Raw genomic sequence first — 17237 nt, 5'->3', positions numbered from 1 at the left:
TCTTTAGTATCCCTTTTAAGCTGTGTGGTATACCATTTTCAGGTAACCTCCTCCTGTTTGATCCAGAACTAGAATAAATTCTGGATTGTACAGCAAACAAAGTATTTCCTGAGTTTTTTCATTCTCCATGAGCTCAACAGCAAGAGGACAAGTCGCAGAAAAAAAAGATTACTTAAACCTCTCAAAAGTAAAAAAACAAAAAAAAACAAAGGAAGGAGGGTCCTTTTCCATCCTCCTGCGTAGGCTAAAAATTCCTAATGACTCGACCTTCCCTGTGGGAGGATGATTGCAAGGATATTTTTCCGTAGTGAGAGGCCATCAAATCTGTGTATTTTGGGTATTGTCTTCCAAGGTTACGTCCTAGTTTGCGAAAGCCCCGACAAGGAGACACAGCTTCTGAAATGTCCAGTCACATCTGTAGGCATGAAGTCCCTCGTCCAAGGACTGATTCCACAGAGTTATTATACCGGTACCACCAGAAGAACAGCAGGGATTTTACTCCTACATGGTTTCTGGTTGGAAAACCTTTGGGAAAGTTTGACCTTATTCGCAGTTCAGGGCCATTGAACAGTGTGTGTGTTTCCGCTAATCGTCATCTTGAAAGACCTTCAATTCTGGAATTTTTACAAGATTGTGTGGAAAAGGGTCTGATAGCCAGCGCTCTCAAAGTGCAGGTGGCTGCTGTAGCAGTTTTTATTTTTTGCAGACCACCTTAGAAACCGTTCTTAACACGTTTGTATAGTTACGCATCCATAGTTATTGAATGTGCTTCCTTTTTTTTTTTTTTTTTCTCTTTGTTGCTACAGACCTTTTCAGTATTTGCATACTTGTAAGGTTATGTGTTTTAATGTGGTGTTGTGTGTTTTTTTTTTTTTTTTTTCCCTCCTAGAGATAAAGCTGCACAGAGAGATAATGAAGAAGAAACTGCAGATGACCCCAGGAAACTCAAACCTGGAGAAATTGACCCAAATCCAGAAACAAAACCTGCTAGACCAGACCCAGTGGACATGGATGAAGGTGAATCATTCAACACATTTTAAGGGCTCATTCACATGGGGCGCTTCACCTGCACTCACCCGCATGTCATATTAGGACACAGTGGCTGTGTCGGTACAGCCACGTGTCCCAGTAGAAATGAATGGGACGTTGGCACAGGGATGCAGACCATTCCTGTGCTAGGAAAACAGACCTGTGCAGGGCCTTCAGTAAAGTAGCTGAACTGCAGGCAGATGTAAAAGACACAAATTAAAGTGATTGTAAAAACTTGTTTGTTATTTTTATAGAAAAAAAAAACACGTTACACTTACTTGCTGTATTGCTATGAACTTGCACAGAGCAGCCACAATCCCCCTCTTCTCAGGTCCCTCTTCTGTGCTTCTGGCCCCTCCCTTCTGTTCAGTGCCCCCACAGCAAGCAGCTTGCTATGGGGTCACCCAAGCCGAGTCACAGCTCCCTGTGTCCATTCAGTCAAGGAGCCCTGGCCTCACCCCCTCTTCCCTGATTGGCTATCTGATTTTGACAACAGCAGGGAGCCAATGATGCCGCTGCTGTGTCTCAGACAATCGGGAAGGAGAATCTCAGACAGCTGAGACACTTGTGGACCTCGCTGGACAGAGGGACCTCAGGTAAGTGTTAGGGGGTGTTGCTGCCCAAGGCTTTTTTATCTTACAGTGGTTGTAAACCCTCCTTTTTATTTATTTTTTAAATCACATTATACTTGCCTCCACTGTGTGGTTAGTTTTGCACAGAGTGGCCACTCTACTAAGGCCCCCCGGTGGTGCGATCAGCTCCTTCCCATATCGTTAAACCCCCTAAGAGAAGTGCTTTACCTGGGTGTTACCATGCGGGCTCGCTCCCGAGTCCGGCTTTTACGTCCATAGGCACAGAATGCTGGACTCGTCCCTGGTGCCCGCATCATTGGTTTTGATTGACAGCAGCGGGAGCCAATGGCTGCGTTCGTTGGGACGAGACCCGGGGCTCTCAGTGAGACCCCAGTCTCTTTGCTGGGAGCGCGCTGTGCAGTGCGCTCCCAGCACTAAGTGAAGTACGCATATATGCATATATGCAGCCTTGCAAGGCCGTATATATGTGTGTGGTCGGTGCAAAGGGGTTAAAACATAACTAAAGACAAAACTTTTTAAGATTTGTATACAATGGTAAGGAGTTAAAATCAGTTTTTTCCTGTCGGAGTCACTGCCGATTTGTACTGACCACACTGACACCAGGAATGAGTGAGTGCAAATCCCCAAATTTTTTAATTGCCTCCCAGACAGGAATAGAGGGGATCCAATGGAGCTAACTGCTCTTCAATATTCAAACCAAAGTAATAAAAAAAAAAATGTTTTGGCTTTAGACTTTAATCAGGGTGCTAGTTATAAAATTGATATATATTTGAGTGCATGTTCTCTAAGGTGCTGTACACCAATCCTGATGTCTGCTTCTGTAATTTCATGTGGACATAAATTTAATTAAGGGCCAGTTCACACCACATGCAGTCCAGTTTTTTATTTTTTTGCATCAAAAACGCATGGACAGTAGGTTGTATGGTTTTCGATGGCATAATTCACACTGGTGCTTGCAGCTTCAGAGTGTTAAAGAAAAAAAGTAGAACATGCTGCATTTTTCCTGCAGTAGACTGTACTGAAAAGCTGTAAAATGCAATGGAAAACACGTGTCCTTTATTTAAGCACTTCAATACAGGGCACTTTTGTACACCTTCCTGCCCAGACGAAATCGCAATTTGAATGACAATTGCGCGGTCATGCTACACTGTACCCAAACTAAATTTGTATCATTTTGTTTCCACAAATAGAGCTTTCTTTTGGTGGTATTTGATCGCCTCTGGGATTTTTTTTTTTTTTTTTTTAATTTTTTATTTATAAAGTTTTTTCCAAAAAAAGAAAAAGGTACAATACAGTATAAAGAAAAAGCATTTCAACTTTCGATAATACAAAGCCATGTATATAGAAACGTACGAAATTGAGCGTACATACAGGTATGTTCATAAAGTAAGCATCTTCCAACCATGGATCATTCAAGTGCAATTAGCATACCATATCATGTGATAAATGAAAGCGGAAGAGGATATATAGTTAAGTATAACAACAATACAGGAAAAAAAAAAAAAAGAGAGAAAAAGATAGCAGGGTACAACTTAATCAGACGTTTGCATCATGGGAATCAGGAGGTTTAAGGGTTAGCAGACTCAAGGGGGAACTCAGAGTCGTCCCATTTCTTCCATATTTTATAAAAAGAGGGTAGTGTATCTTCCGTTTTAGCAGTCAAGTGTTCCATCCTACGTATATCTGCCATTATGGAAAGAAAAAGATGGAATGTGGGGGGAGTGGTGGATAGCCAATGTCTAGGAATTGCTCTCTTAGCGGCCAGAAGGATAAAGGACATCAGGTTGCGCAAGGGTTTAGACAGTCTCGGAAAAGGAAGGCCTAGAAGGAAGTGCATGGGATTCAGAGGGATAGGTGACATTAGTACCTTTTGTAAAAGATCCTGAATTTTAGTCCAATAAGGGCTAATAAAGGGGCATTCCCAAAATATATGGAAATGAGAACCTACAGACTCGCCGCATCTCCAGCAAATATTGGAGATGGCTGGGTTGCGAGCATGCAGCAAGTCCGGGGTCCTGTACCAAAACATCAAGATCTTAATAGCGGTTTCCCTCTGCACTACACAACGTGACGTTTTGGATGTAGATTCCCATATTTTACCCCAGTCTAATAGAGAGATTGGTCGTTGCAGTATGCGGGACCATTTTTTCATGTAATTATGAGTGAGTTCCGTTAGAGGTGGGGTTTCCTGTAGGATTTTGTATATAGAGGAAATCTGTTTGGTTTCATAGGGGCCGTTGGCACACAGGGCCTCAAAATCAGTCGGTTTCTCCAAAGAAAGAGAGGGGGAGTTAGAGTGGAAGAAATGTTTAAGCTGTAGGTATGAGTATAGAAGGGAGGTAGGCAAGTCATATTTTGTTTGCAGATCTGAGAAAGGCATAAGTTTACGTGTAGCCGGATGTACGAGATGTCGCAACGGAAAGATTCCCGCCTGCGTCCAGGGAAGCATCCTTGTATAAGACAGACCATCGGGTATATCCGGGTTAAAGAGTACATTTAGGAATGGGGGACATTTAGAGGATAGGGAAAACTGCTCCGCACATCTCTTCCAAATGGAAAGGGTGAAAAGCATTGGTGCTAGGCATAAGGATCGCAATTGAGGCATAAATTTAGCAGAGGAAGGCCATAACAAATAGCACGGGTGTACTGGGACAGTGACCCCCATCTCAATCTCAGCCCACCTGCTCGGAGCCTTTCTAGAGATCCAGGAAGTCAATACCCGGAGGTGAGAGGCGTAATAGTATTTAATGATATCTGGCGCCGCCAGTCCACCTCTAGACTTTAAACAGTAGACTACGGAGCGTGCAATCCTATGGGATGCATTATTCCATATGAACTTGAGGCATTTTCTTTGGAGAAGTTTCAATTGCGACATTGGGACTGGGATAGGAAGTGTTTCAAATAAATACAGTAATTTAGGAAGTATTGACGTCTTAAGGACATTAATTCTACCGAGGAGAGAAATAGGAAGAGGGGACCACAGATTTAAGAGACGGGTTATTTCTGCAAACATGGGAGGAAAATTTGCTTGATAAAGGGAGTCGTACGAGGAAGTAAGATGAACTCCTAAGTACTTCAAGGAAGAAGGGCACCAACGATGGCTAAAGGAGCGTTGGTCTGGGGTTTTTATTTTCTGCTAAACGAATAAAAAAAAAAGACAAAATTTTGAAACTTTTTTTTTTTATTTTTTATTTTATTTTTTTGTTTCAGTTACAAAACTTTGTAAATAAGTACATTTTCTCCTTCACTGATGGGCACTGACAGGGCTTCAGTGACGGGCACTGATGGGCACTCATGATGTGGCACTGATATGTGACACAGACACTGATAGGTGGCACTGATAGGTGGCACGGATGGGCACTGATAGGCGGCACGGATGGGCATTGATAGGCAGTATTGTAGGGATGGATGCCAATCAGTGATGCCCATTGTGGGCACTGACTGGCATCCCTGGTGGTCTAGGGGGGCATACCTGGTGCTGGGCATCCCTGGTGGTCTGGTGGCGTCCCTGGTGGTCCAGTTTGGGCATCCTCGGGGGGGGCTGCGCTGATAATCGATCAGCACAGACTCCCCCTGTCAGAAGAGTAGCCGATCGGCTCTCCTCTACTCACGTCTGACAGACGCGAGTGAGGAAAAGCCGATCACTGGCTCTTCCTATTTACACTGGGATCAGCTGTGATTGGACACGGCTGATCGCATGGTAAAGCGTCTCTCTGACTCTTTACCGAGATGGTAGTTGCGGTGTGTCAGACTGACACACCGCAACAACGATTGCCATGATGCGCGCCCCCGGGGGTGCGCAGTGGCTGAATATCCTGATCACGTCATATGACGTCCGGTCAGGATATTAAAACCACTTTGCCGCCATCATTTTGCTATATGGCGGGTGGCAAGTGGTTAAGGTTAAGAACAAAGGGAGAAAATGCACTGGACTGCATCAAAAAATGCCCATGCATAAAAGCATCTGGAATACATCCGGACTGTGTTTCTATGATGTGAACTGTCCCTAAAAGACAGGGGATCATTGCTCTCGGCTGGTCAGAAACTTTTGATCTAACCCTGAAAATACAGGAGGGAAGTGAACAAAGATGACCTTCATTGTCCTCACTGAAGAAACTAAACGTAAAGGCCAAATTCACCTTTTGGAATATATTACACCTGTGTTTAGGATGCAATGCTTTGAAGGCTCCTGTGGGAAAAAATAATAAATGCAAGTTTTATTTTCCTGCAAAAATGTGTATTTGTTATTTTTTTCCCTTTTTTTTTAGGTGGAACTTTAAAAAAGTAGGAAAAAAGAAACAAAACAAAGTTGGAGAACAGGGAGGATTTTTAAAGCCGAGGAGATAGGTCTTCTGCATTAAATTTTTTTACCTGATTACTTCTGTACACTGAGCTGCACATGCACAATTTTAGCAATGCTGGGATGACTAAGGCCTCTTTCACACGGGGCGGATAAGTAATGATCCGCCCCGTGAAGATCCGCTCGCTCAGCGGGGATCGCTCCGTTGTCCCCGCTGAGCCGGCGGCGGACAGGGCGGTCTCCGCACACTGTGCAGGGACCGCCCTGTCAGATCTCCGTTCTCCTCTATGGGGATCGGATGAGCACGGACCGTCTGTCCGTGTTCATCCGATCCGCTCTGCAGACGGATAGAAAAATAGGATTTTCCTCCATCTGCAGAATTGGACAATAGTGGAGGCGGACGAAATCGGGTGTCTGCGGATGCTCATCCGCAGACACCCGCTATCCCATAGGGATGAATGTATGTCCGTATTTCATCCGCAAACGGATGGATGAAATACGGACATACCATCCGCATGTGTGAAAGGGGCCTAAGGCCTCATGTACACTGCTGCTAAATGGACGTTTAGGAGCAGTTGGGCATTTAAAAAAAAAAAAAAAAAATTTCCTGCTGCTCCTGAACTTTCCTCTATTATCAGTACATGTACACAAGGTCATTTTACAGTTGTTTCTAGACAGTTGAGTTTAGAAGCTTTTTTTTTTTTTTTTTTTTTTTTTTTTGGGAATGCAAAAACATGGGTTTGAAAGTTTAGAGACATTTCAGACGCTTCTAAACGAGGTAACTTGTGTTTTAGCTGCATTTCGTTTACAGGTGTTTTTCATTATTGGCTATTTAAAAAACAAAAAACATTTTTCTTCAAAATGCTTCTAAACCTAAACATGGATTACTATCTGTCAAGTTAAATCGTTCAAGAGAGATTGTAAAAATGTCCTGTACATGAAGACTTGTGTTACTAAGCCCACAATCGGCCTGTATATGCAGTAAAGCATACTTGTTATACTCACTATGGAACCTAAGTATAAAAAGGCTGTTTGATCCTGTCTTCTCTGATTATTTTTTTCTTCTTAGGAGGGTGCATGTGATTAGCACAGGGCCAATCAGCACTGTTTTATTTAATATTAGTATGGATACAGCTGTTCTGTGAAGCCCTCAGAGGTTTGTTAGAGAACCTTGATGAACAAACAACGTCATGAAGGCCAAGGAACACACAAGACAGGTCAGGGATAAAGTTGTGGAGAAGTTTAAAGCAGGGTTTGGTTTAAAAAAAATAAATAAAAAAAAATCCCAAGCTTTGAACATCTCACTTTGCACTGTTCAATACATTATCTGAAATTGGAGAGAGTATGGCACAACTGCAAATCTACCGAGACCTGGGCATCCACCCAAACTGACAGGCTGGGCAAGGAGAACATTAATCAAAGAGGCTCATGGTAACTCTGGAGTAGCTTCAGAGATCCACAGCTCAGGTGTGAGAATCTGTCCACAGGACAACTATTAGTTGTGCACTCCACAAATCTGGCCTTTATGGAAAAGTGGCAAGAAGAAAGCCATTGTTAAAAGAAAACCATAAGCAGTCTCGTCGGCAGTTTACGAGAACTGGAGAAAGGTGCTTTGGTCAGATGAGACCAATATTGAACTTTGGCCTAAAAGCAAAATGCTATGTGTGGTGGAAAACTAACACTGCACATCACCCTGAACACACCATCCCCACAGTGAAACGTGGTGGCAGCATCATGTTGTGGGGGTGCTTTTCTTCAGCAGGGACAGGGAAGCTGGTCTGAGTTGATGAGAAGATGGATGGAGCCAAAATACAGGGCAATCCTAGATGAAAACCTGATAGAGTGCAAAAGATTTGAGGCTGGGACAGAGGTTCACCTTCCAGTAGGACAACGACCCTAAACATACAGCCAGAACTACAATGGAATGGTTTAGATCAAAGCATATTCATGTATTAAAATGGCCCAGTCAAAGTCCAGACCTAAATCCAATTGAGAATCTGTGGCAAGACTTGAAAATTGCTGTTCAGATGCCCTCCATACAATCTAACAGCTTGAGCTACAGTGGATATAAAAAAGTCTACACACCTCATTTAAAAGGTCTGGTTTCCATGGTGTAAAAAAAAAAAAAAAAAGACAAAGATAAATAATTTCAGAAATGTTTAATTGTTGCACCTTTTTAATGTGACCTATAAACAAACTGAAATCTATTTTTGGGGGGGAAGAGTAGAGCAGCCCTTTGTGTAAGTGAATAAATCGCCTAGCAATCCATTGGAAAATATATATAAATAATTGGCGCTAACTCGCATGTAAATATCAATTGATATCTTGGTGCATACATAGTAGCCACACAAATACAAAATAAATTGGAAATGAGTCCTCAAGCAGGAAACCAAACGCCAAAGAAAGTCTGTGTACAGGTACTCCAGATGAGCTGTGTTTCACCTTCATTCTTGCGGGAGAAATGCTGACTCACCTGATGGCTAAATCATGGGAAACCTCATAAGCTCAGATTCTTTGGAAGGTAGGATGCATCCCTTGATGTATTCTTATGCTCATGGGGCAATGTGGCCCGTTGAAGCAGAATCATTTTTTTTTCACATAGCGCAATATACCTCAATTACCCAAATGCCCAAAAAGAAGGTAAAGTGTTCACATACATTGTAAGGTGCTAATGTGCTAACACCAGCATGTACAGCGACAGTTTCCCCACATCTCAGCCTGTGTTCCACCACAGCAAAACCTGGAACCAGCCGTACCGGAAATGACGTTGGCATAGGCGAGCGTGCAGTCTCAATGCATCATCAGGAAGCTATCAAACTGAAATCTTTTAGGGGGGAAGTAAAACTAAAAAAGTGTGGTTGCATACGTGTACACACACGCTCTTCTAACTGGGGATGTAGCCCTTTAATAAAGTTCAGCTGTTCTAGTATGTCTTTCCTGACATTTTCTTAGTCGCATCCTACAACAAAAGCCATGGTCCGCAGAGAGCTTCCAAAGTAGCAGGGGGATCTTGTTTTTAAAAGGTATCAGTCAGGAGACAGGTACAAAACAGTGTGGGAAAATGTGTTATGGTCTGATGAAACCCAGGTTGAACTTTTTAGCCATAATTTCAAAAGATGTTTGGTGCAAAAACACTGCACATCACCAAAAGAACACCATACCCACAGTGAAGCATGGTGGTCGCAGTATCATTCTTTTGAGGCTGTTTTTCTTCAGCTGGAACAGGGGTCTTAGTCAAAGTAGAGGAAATTATGAACAGTTCCAAATATCAGTCAATATTGGCACAAAACCGTCAGGCTTCTGCTAGAAAGCTGAACATGAAGAGGAACTTAGTCTTTTAGCATGACAACAACCCAAAGCATACATCCAAATCAACAAAGTAATGGCTTCACCAGAAAAAGAATAAAGTTTTGGAATGGCCCAGCCAGAGCCCAGACCTGAATCTGACTGAAAATCTGTGGGGTGATCTGAAGGGGGCTGTGCACAGGAGAAGCCCTCGCAATCTGACAGATTTGGAGTGTTTTTTCAAAGAAGAGTGGGCAAATATTGACAAGTCAAGATGTACCATGCCGATAGACTCGTACCCAAAAAGACAGAGTGCTGTAATAAAATCAAAAGGTGCTTCAACAAAGTATTAGTTTAAGGGTGTGCGCACTTACGCAACCATATTTTATTTTTTACTTCCCTCCACCTAAAAATATTTCAGTTTGTTGTTCAACTGAGTTGTACAGTTTATAGGTCACATTAAAGGTGGAAAAAGTTCTGAAATGATTTATCTTTGTCTCCTATTTTTATTTTATTTTTTATTTTTTTACCATCACAGAATTCTGAAATTTTAACACGGGTATGTAGACCTCTTGTATCCACTGTATTTTGCAAAAAAGAATGGGCAAAAGTTTCACCAAGCTGGTAGAGACGTCTCCAAACAGACTTGCATCTGCAATTGCAGAGAAAAAGGTGATTCTACAAAGTATTTACCCGGGGGCCGAATACAAATGCACACCACACTTTTCACATTGTTATTTGTAAAAAAAAAAATTGAAAAGCATTTCTCATTTTCCTTTTACTTCACAATTATGTGCTACTTTGTGTTGGTTTATTAATAATGCCTAGCTGCATACTTTGTTTTTTTTTTTTTTTTTTTCTGCCTGGAGTTGAACTTTGAATTATATATACAGAATTCTCCCTCAGTATGTGCTTTTCATTGCTTATAGCTTGTCACACAGCAGCAAATAGTTTGAAAATAAGACATGTTTTTTTTTTCCAGATGAGCTTGAGATGTTGTCTGAAGCCAGAGCACGTCTAGCCAATACTCAGGGTAAGAAGGCCAAGAGAAAAGCTAGAGAAAAGCAGCTTGAGGAGGCGAGGTATGTTGCTTTTTCAGCTCAGGCGGACATACTGTTGTCTTTTTGTGTAGTATTATATAATGGTTGCTGATGTCGTTCTCTTCTCCCAGGCGTTTAGCGGCTCTTCAGAAGAGGCGGGAGCTGCGAGCGGCGGGGATTGATATTCAGAAGAAGAGAAAGAAGAAGCGAGGCGTGGATTACAATGCTGAGATCCCGTTTGAGAAGAAACCTGCACCAGGGTTCTATGATACCTCAGAGGAGAACTATGATGCTCTGAATGCAGATTTCAGAAAATTGCGGCAGCAGGACCTGGATGGGGAGCTGAGATCGTAAGTTATTAATGCCTGATTCCAGCCAAAGGTTTTTTTTTTTTCTGCTTTGATTAGGTTTGGGACATGTTAAAACTTAAAGTGTTTTTGTTTTTTTGGTCTCTGTGCCACCATAGGACTTCCTCTCTGATAAAAGGGTGTCATAGGGATAGGAAATTATGGAAAATCTCTCCATTGGAGCCTACTAATAACTTGTCCGATGTTTAAATCCCTTACCACTCTTTAAAGTTAAAAAAGGGGCTCTGGCTTAAGCTCCACACACACATACTAATGAATTTTTTTTAAACCTTTCCCTTTTCATTGCACACCTCATAATGCCAATGATGTCACCGCTAGATCTGTGCTTCTCTATGCAGTGCAGGCAGATCATATCTGGTAGGAGGGGTCAGCAGGGTTCTGTAGATGGCTTCCTTCAAGCATCAGAGCACCTTAACTCAGTACTCCTCTGAAGAGCCCTCATCTCAGATGCAGGCAGTGTGCTGGCTCCATGTCAAAATGCCAAAAAGTGAATATCAGTCTGGAGGAGTGGATGTTCCTATTCAGGTACCCTGGGTAATGACACGTGTGATGCTAAGCCTTCATGATTGAAAGTCCAGAAGTTGTTGTGTTAACCAGCCTTGAATTAATAGTAAATGTTTGTTTATAGGGATGTTCTTCAAACATCAAAATTGAAGCCTTGAAAGGGGTGTGCCAGGGAAAGTAAAGCTTGAAAGAGGAAAGAACTAGATAATGCTGGGCATCCTCCAGCCAGGCAATGAGGCATGCTGTATTTTTTTTTTTCTACAGTCGGTAATCTCCCCATCATGTTATCCTATGTGTCCTTGCACACATAGGGGATTATTTACTATAGGAAAATCCACTTGTACTGCAAGTGCACTTGAAATTAAAGTTGCTGAAGATCCAAGCAGACATGCAAGAAAAAAAAAAAAAAGCATTTTAGCTTGCACATGATTGGATGATAAAAAAAACAGAGCTTCCACTCATTTCAGATCTACCCCTTAGATTCAGAGTGACTGCATTTCCAAGTGCACTTGCAGTGCAAAGTGGATTTGCCTTTCGTAAATAACCCCCATAGGCTGTTATCGGCAGTTCTTGGCTGGGTGGTTTCTGAGGGGAGTTTTTACAGCTGAAAAACTATCTAACGTCAAATGCTGAAACTCTCAAATATGGTTCAGCGTTTGACGTTTTTGATCCATTGAAAAAAAAAAACGCTATTGCAAAAACATAAAAAAAAACTCACTGCAAAATCTACTTGCGTTTTTTATAACGTTATTTTAACGTCCAGTGTGCATGAGGCCTGAAACTTAATTGAATTTTTACCTGTAACTTGTGAAAAAAATTGTTCTTTAGCAAGGAACGTACATTCCAAATTTATAATTTAGGCTACCAAAATGAGTGAGAGCTGTAAATTGCCTCCAGCATTGTTCCTGTTTTTTTCTTTTTGCTGGCATTTTTGCTGAAGCCCAAAACACCTGAACAGCAGTAAACCTTTAGGCTGTCAGCAGATTGGCCTCTACAAACTACAAAAATAGAGAGCAACTGAGCATGTTCAGAGCAGGGTGAGACCGCGTATTACTGGTTTTTAAACCGTATAGACACTTCATGTTCTACCTGTAAAAGGGGCAAGTCTCAAGTGGTATAGTAGGACTTAATTTTTTTTTTTTACACTTTAAAGAGACCTTTGGACATTAAAGCGGACCTTTTAAAACATTGAAGAAGTACCACTACATAAAAATCTGAGCTCAATGTACCAGTTCTGATCTGCACGGTGGATGCTGAGCAGTGCGATTGGACAGCTTACCCCCTTCCTTCCGAAAAACACAGCCATGCTACTGGCAAATAAAACAAATGCATAACGAGGGCTGATCGACAGCGCTTGACGGTTAAGCTGGCCTACGCTGGAAATGAGCATTGTCATTCTGCAGGGAGAAGGGGTAGATTGAATTAAACACTATGGGGGTTATTTACGAAAGGGAAATCCACTTTGCACTACAAGTGCAAAGTGCACTTGAAATTGCACTGAAAGTGTACTTGGAAGTGCAATTGCTGTAAACCTGAGGGGTATAACTGAAATGAGGGGAATTTTGGATAATAAAATAATCATGTGAAATCTAGAATGCTGTTTTTTTTTTTTTTTTTTTTTTTTTTTTTTCCTTGCATGTCCCCTTTAGATCTACAGTGACTGCACTTTCAGTGCAATTTCAAGTGCGCTTTGCACTTGTAGTGCAAAGTGGATTTGCCTTTTCGTAAATAACCCCCATAGTGTGGGCAGGGCTGTGTGGTTAGTCACTACTGATATTATAAAAACTATTCTGGCTCAGTCTGCACAGCCTGTGTTTAATAGTAGCGACTTATTGCCATCACAAAGTGAGTTTGAATCGTTTGTGTAACTTCCCAGAGATGCATCCAGGCAACAAAGGACTTGAAATGCTTACAAACAGTGCCTGAACTCAGCCTTGCCAGTACTGACTGTGGCAGCTCCATGAAGTAGAGCTACATGATTAATCATTAAAAAATCACAATCTCTATTCAACCCCCCCGATCTTAATCCGTCATTTTCACGATTCAGTGCGGAGCCGCTCTCTGCTCACAGCTGTCAAAATTTTGCCGGTGATGTGTCAAATGCTGTCCTCCATCGGATAATGTCCGCCCTGTACTGTGCTTGGGCAGTAAGGAGGACAAGGAGATGCCGAAGGTCTCCGAAGATTAACGTTGCCTGCGCAGTGAGTCCAGGTTCAAGCCCCACCATCCAAGTGGACATAGAGTTAGAATAAAAAATAGCCAAGCGAAGCGAGGCCGCACCCAAAGCGTGGTGAGGGGCCCTGTTACCATTTGTTACCGTATGTCTATTTGGATGGTGGGCTTTGCACCTGGACTCAGTGCCCAGGTGCCGTTCTTCTAGGGAGACTTTCGCAGTCTCCTTCTCCTCCGTCTGCGCAGTACGGGGCAGACACTATCCGATGGGCGGACAGTTTTTGACAGAACACCGGCTGCCTTTTTTATCACAAAATTGCTCAGTGCTGAGAGATAAAAAGAAACAATACACTTCAATGAATTTTAACCACTTGCTTACTGGGTATTTAAACCCCCCTCAGTCCCAGACCAATTTTCAGCTTTCAGCGCTGATACACTTTGAATGACAATTGCGCGGGCATACAACACTGTACCCAAATGAAATTTTTATCATTTTTTTCCCACAAATAGAGCTTTCTTTTGGTGGTATTTAGTTACAGCTCTGAGTTTTCTTTTTTGCTAAACAAACAAAAAAAGATGCAAAAAAAAAAAAAAAAAAATCATGTTTTAATAGTTTGTTATAAAATTTTGCAAACGGGTCATTTTTCTCCTTCATTGAAGTGCGCTGATAAGGCGGCACTGATAGGCTGCATTGGTGGGCACTGATGGGCTGCATTGGTGGGCACTGATGGGCTGCATTGGTGGGCACTGATGGGCTGCATTGGTGGGCACTGATGGGCTGCACTGGTGGGCACTGATAGGCTGCACTGGTGGGCACTGATAGGCTGCACTGGTGGGCACTGATAGGCTGCACTGGTGGGCACTGATAGGCTGCACTGGTGGGCACTGATAGGCTGCACTGGTGGGCACTGATAGGCTGCACTGGTGGGCACTGATAGGCTGCACTGGTGGGCACTGATAGGCTGCACTGGTGGGCACTGATAGGCATAGTTAAGGCGGCACTAATAGGCACAGATAAGGCGGCACTGATGGGCAAAGATGGGCACAGATAAGATGGCACGGATGGGTGGCACGGATAAGTGGCACGGATGGGTGGCACGGATGGGCACTGATAGGTACCACAGATAGATGGGACTGATGGGCACTGATAGGTGGCACTGATAGGTGGCTCTGATAGGTGGCACTGCTGGGCACTGATGGGCGGCACTGCTGGGCACTGGGGTGCAGCACCTTTGAGGCAGATTGGGTGGCACTGTGGGTGGCACTGTGGGCACTATGGGCACAGACGGGGGGCACTTACTTTTACTTTATTTATCCTTCAGGATGGCACTGCGGGAGGCAGGTGGGCACTGGCAGGTGGCATGTGGTGCCTTGCATTGCTGGCCGTGATCGGGACTGATGTCCCGATCACGGCCGCCGGTGATCGGCTTTTTTTTTTTCTCCTCGCGCTGTCAGCGCGAGGAGGAATAATAGCCGATTACCGGCTCCGTTCTATCACATGATCAGCTGTCATTGGCTGACAGCTGATCACGTGATAAGGGGTCGGGATCGACCCCTTGCACGGATCGGTGATCAGGCGAGTCTCACGGACTCGCCGATCACAGAGCGCGCCGCGCGCGCCCCTCAGGGGGCGCGCAGGCCGCTCGTAACCGGGATGACGTCAATAGACGTAGTCCCGGAAATCTAGGTCCGCGCTAATGCCGTCATTCGGCAATAGCGCGGTACCCAAGTGGTTAAAAAAACAAAACCGTAAAGTTAGCCCAATTTTCTGTATAATGTGAAAGATGTTATACCGAGAAACATGAGAGAATCGTAATCTTTATTCTAAGTTAAAAAAAATTGTGATTCTCATTTTATCCAGAATCGTGCAGCTCTACCATGGGAGTTTAAAAATGGTTCTGCCACATTAACAGACGAGAGAGGCACGTCATATCCACACAGAATTGGGGGCAGTGGCTGTAGTGCTTGTTCTAGCTCCCTTTTATAGAAACGCCCACAAATTGGGCTTCAGCCTGGGGGGAAATTAAAGGCAGCACAGCCAGAATAAAAATGAGCTTTTAACACACAACAAGGCCAAGGGTCAAAACAGGACCAAGCTCTATGTGCAACTCTGAAGGAAATAAGGAATTTTTAGAAGGTATTTCAGATTTTTGTTTAACACACTTTGAAAGAAATTTTTATATCACGCTCATGTCTTTTAATAGGTTTAAGTAAAACATTGAAAAATGTATACATTCCTTTTCACAGCCAGCCTAAATTGGCTTTAACCCCCTTACCAGCCATGGGATATCAATGTTGGCTGGATTTATGCTTCTTGGGCAGCATTTGGGAATGGTGTGAAAATATGACAAGGCAGCTGAACAGTTGTGCATTGCTTCCACACTCCCCAGTACATTTGTCCCCCTTTGACATAACACATTGGAACTACCACTATTATCCAGGGCCTCTTCTTTCATAACATAAATGTTTTTGGGGGTTTTAAGTAGGGATTCAATGATAAAAAAAATTTTGAATTTTTTTTGAGTATCGATACTAATGCTGACAGCAATAGTACAAAGCATTGTTGGGGGTGTGTTTTTTTGACATTTGGGGAAGAAAAAAAACGGTAGGAAAATAATTGGAGGAGAATAAGGAGTTAATTAAGGCTGATTAGACTAGACTAAATTAAGAATTAAAAAGCTGTTAAACAAAGGAGCATTTTAATTTTACTTGACAGGTTGCTTAACCACTTCAGCCCCGGACCATTTTGCTGGTCAAAGACCAGACCACTTTTTGCGATTCGCCACTGCGTCGCTTTAACTGACAATTGCGCGGTCATGCGACGTGGCTCCAAAACAAAATTGGCGTCCTTTTTTTTACCACAAATAGAGCTTTCTTTTGGTTGTATTTGATCACCCCTGCGTTTATTTTTGCGCTATAAACAAAAATAGGGCGACAATTTTGAAAAAAAAACACATTATTTTTTACTTTTTGTTATAATAAATATCCCCCAAAAATATCTAAAAAAAAAAAAAAAATTCCCCCTCAGTTTAGGCCAATATGTATACTTCTACATATTTTTTGGTAAAAAAAATCGCAATAAGCAATTATTGATTGGTTTGCGCAAAAGTTATAGCGTTTACAAAATAGAGGATAGTTTTATGGCATTTTTATTAATAATTTTTATTTTTTTTACTAGTAATGGCGGCGATCAGCAATTTTTATTGTGACTGCGACATTGTGGCGGACACATCGGACATTTTTGACACATTTTTGGGACCATTGTCATGACACTGGCAGTGAAGGGGTTAACCAGTGGGTGGCAGTGTAGGGGTTAAGTGTTCCTAGGGGTGTGTTACTAACTGTGGGGGGCTGGGCTTTCATTTAGTGAACACTGATCTCTGCTCCAATCGCATGGAGCAGAGATCAGCATCACTAGTTGCTAGGCAGAATGGGGAAATGCTGTTTACAACGGCATTTCTCCGTTCAGCTGCCCCGTGAGACGATCGCGGGTATGCCTGTGGCAATCAAGTCCGCTGGACCCGCGACCGGACTCACGGGGGTCCCGAACGGCGCAATCGTGATGGCAGACGGCATTAAAGATTGGACGTACCTGTACGCCAATATACTTGCCCATGCCATTCTGCCGACATACATCGGTGTGCGGCGGTCGGGAACAGGTTAAAACTGATTTTATCTGCGTATGGAAGTCCATCCCTTTTGATCTGTAGATGAAGAAACTAGTACAAAAAGAATCCATGTTTCTTTTTATCTTAGTGTTTCAGCGGCTGAGCAATGTTGTTAATAAACATTGCCCCGCTGCTCCAGTTGCTGGACTATTTTAACACTTTAGCTGTCAACACGGAACCCCACTGACAGCTGACCGAGTCATCGGTTGTTAAGGACGCTGCGGCCTGGTCCTTAAAAGAGTAGTCCAGCCTGAGCTTGTTTGGCTGGGCTTCTCCTA

At 43.0% G+C, this 17237-nt stretch overlaps 1 protein-coding gene across 1 annotated transcript in view; it reads left to right on the top strand.

Annotated features, from left to right (window-relative positions):
• CDC5L (cell division cycle 5 like) overlaps positions 1-17237 on the top strand; it is an 85364-nt gene that overhangs the window by 11251 nt on the left and 56876 nt on the right. Inside the window, exons 4-6 of the mRNA XM_077488956.1 lie at positions 890-1017; positions 10190-10289; positions 10379-10597. Of these exons, the coding sequence (XP_077345082.1) occupies positions 890-1017; positions 10190-10289; positions 10379-10597 (447 nt within the window). The remainder of the gene's footprint in view (positions 1-889; positions 1018-10189; positions 10290-10378; positions 10598-17237) is intronic.

This window comes from Lithobates pipiens, unplaced genomic scaffold (assembly GCF_037356315.1).
Source record: "Lithobates pipiens isolate NorthernLeopardFrog02 unplaced genomic scaffold, aLitPip1_a1.2 Scaffold_18, whole genome shotgun sequence".
Classification (NCBI taxonomy): Eukaryota; Metazoa; Chordata; class Amphibia; order Anura; family Ranidae; genus Lithobates; species Lithobates pipiens.
The sequence above is the reverse complement of the archived record's forward strand: the minus strand, read 5'-3'. Positions and strand labels throughout refer to the sequence as shown.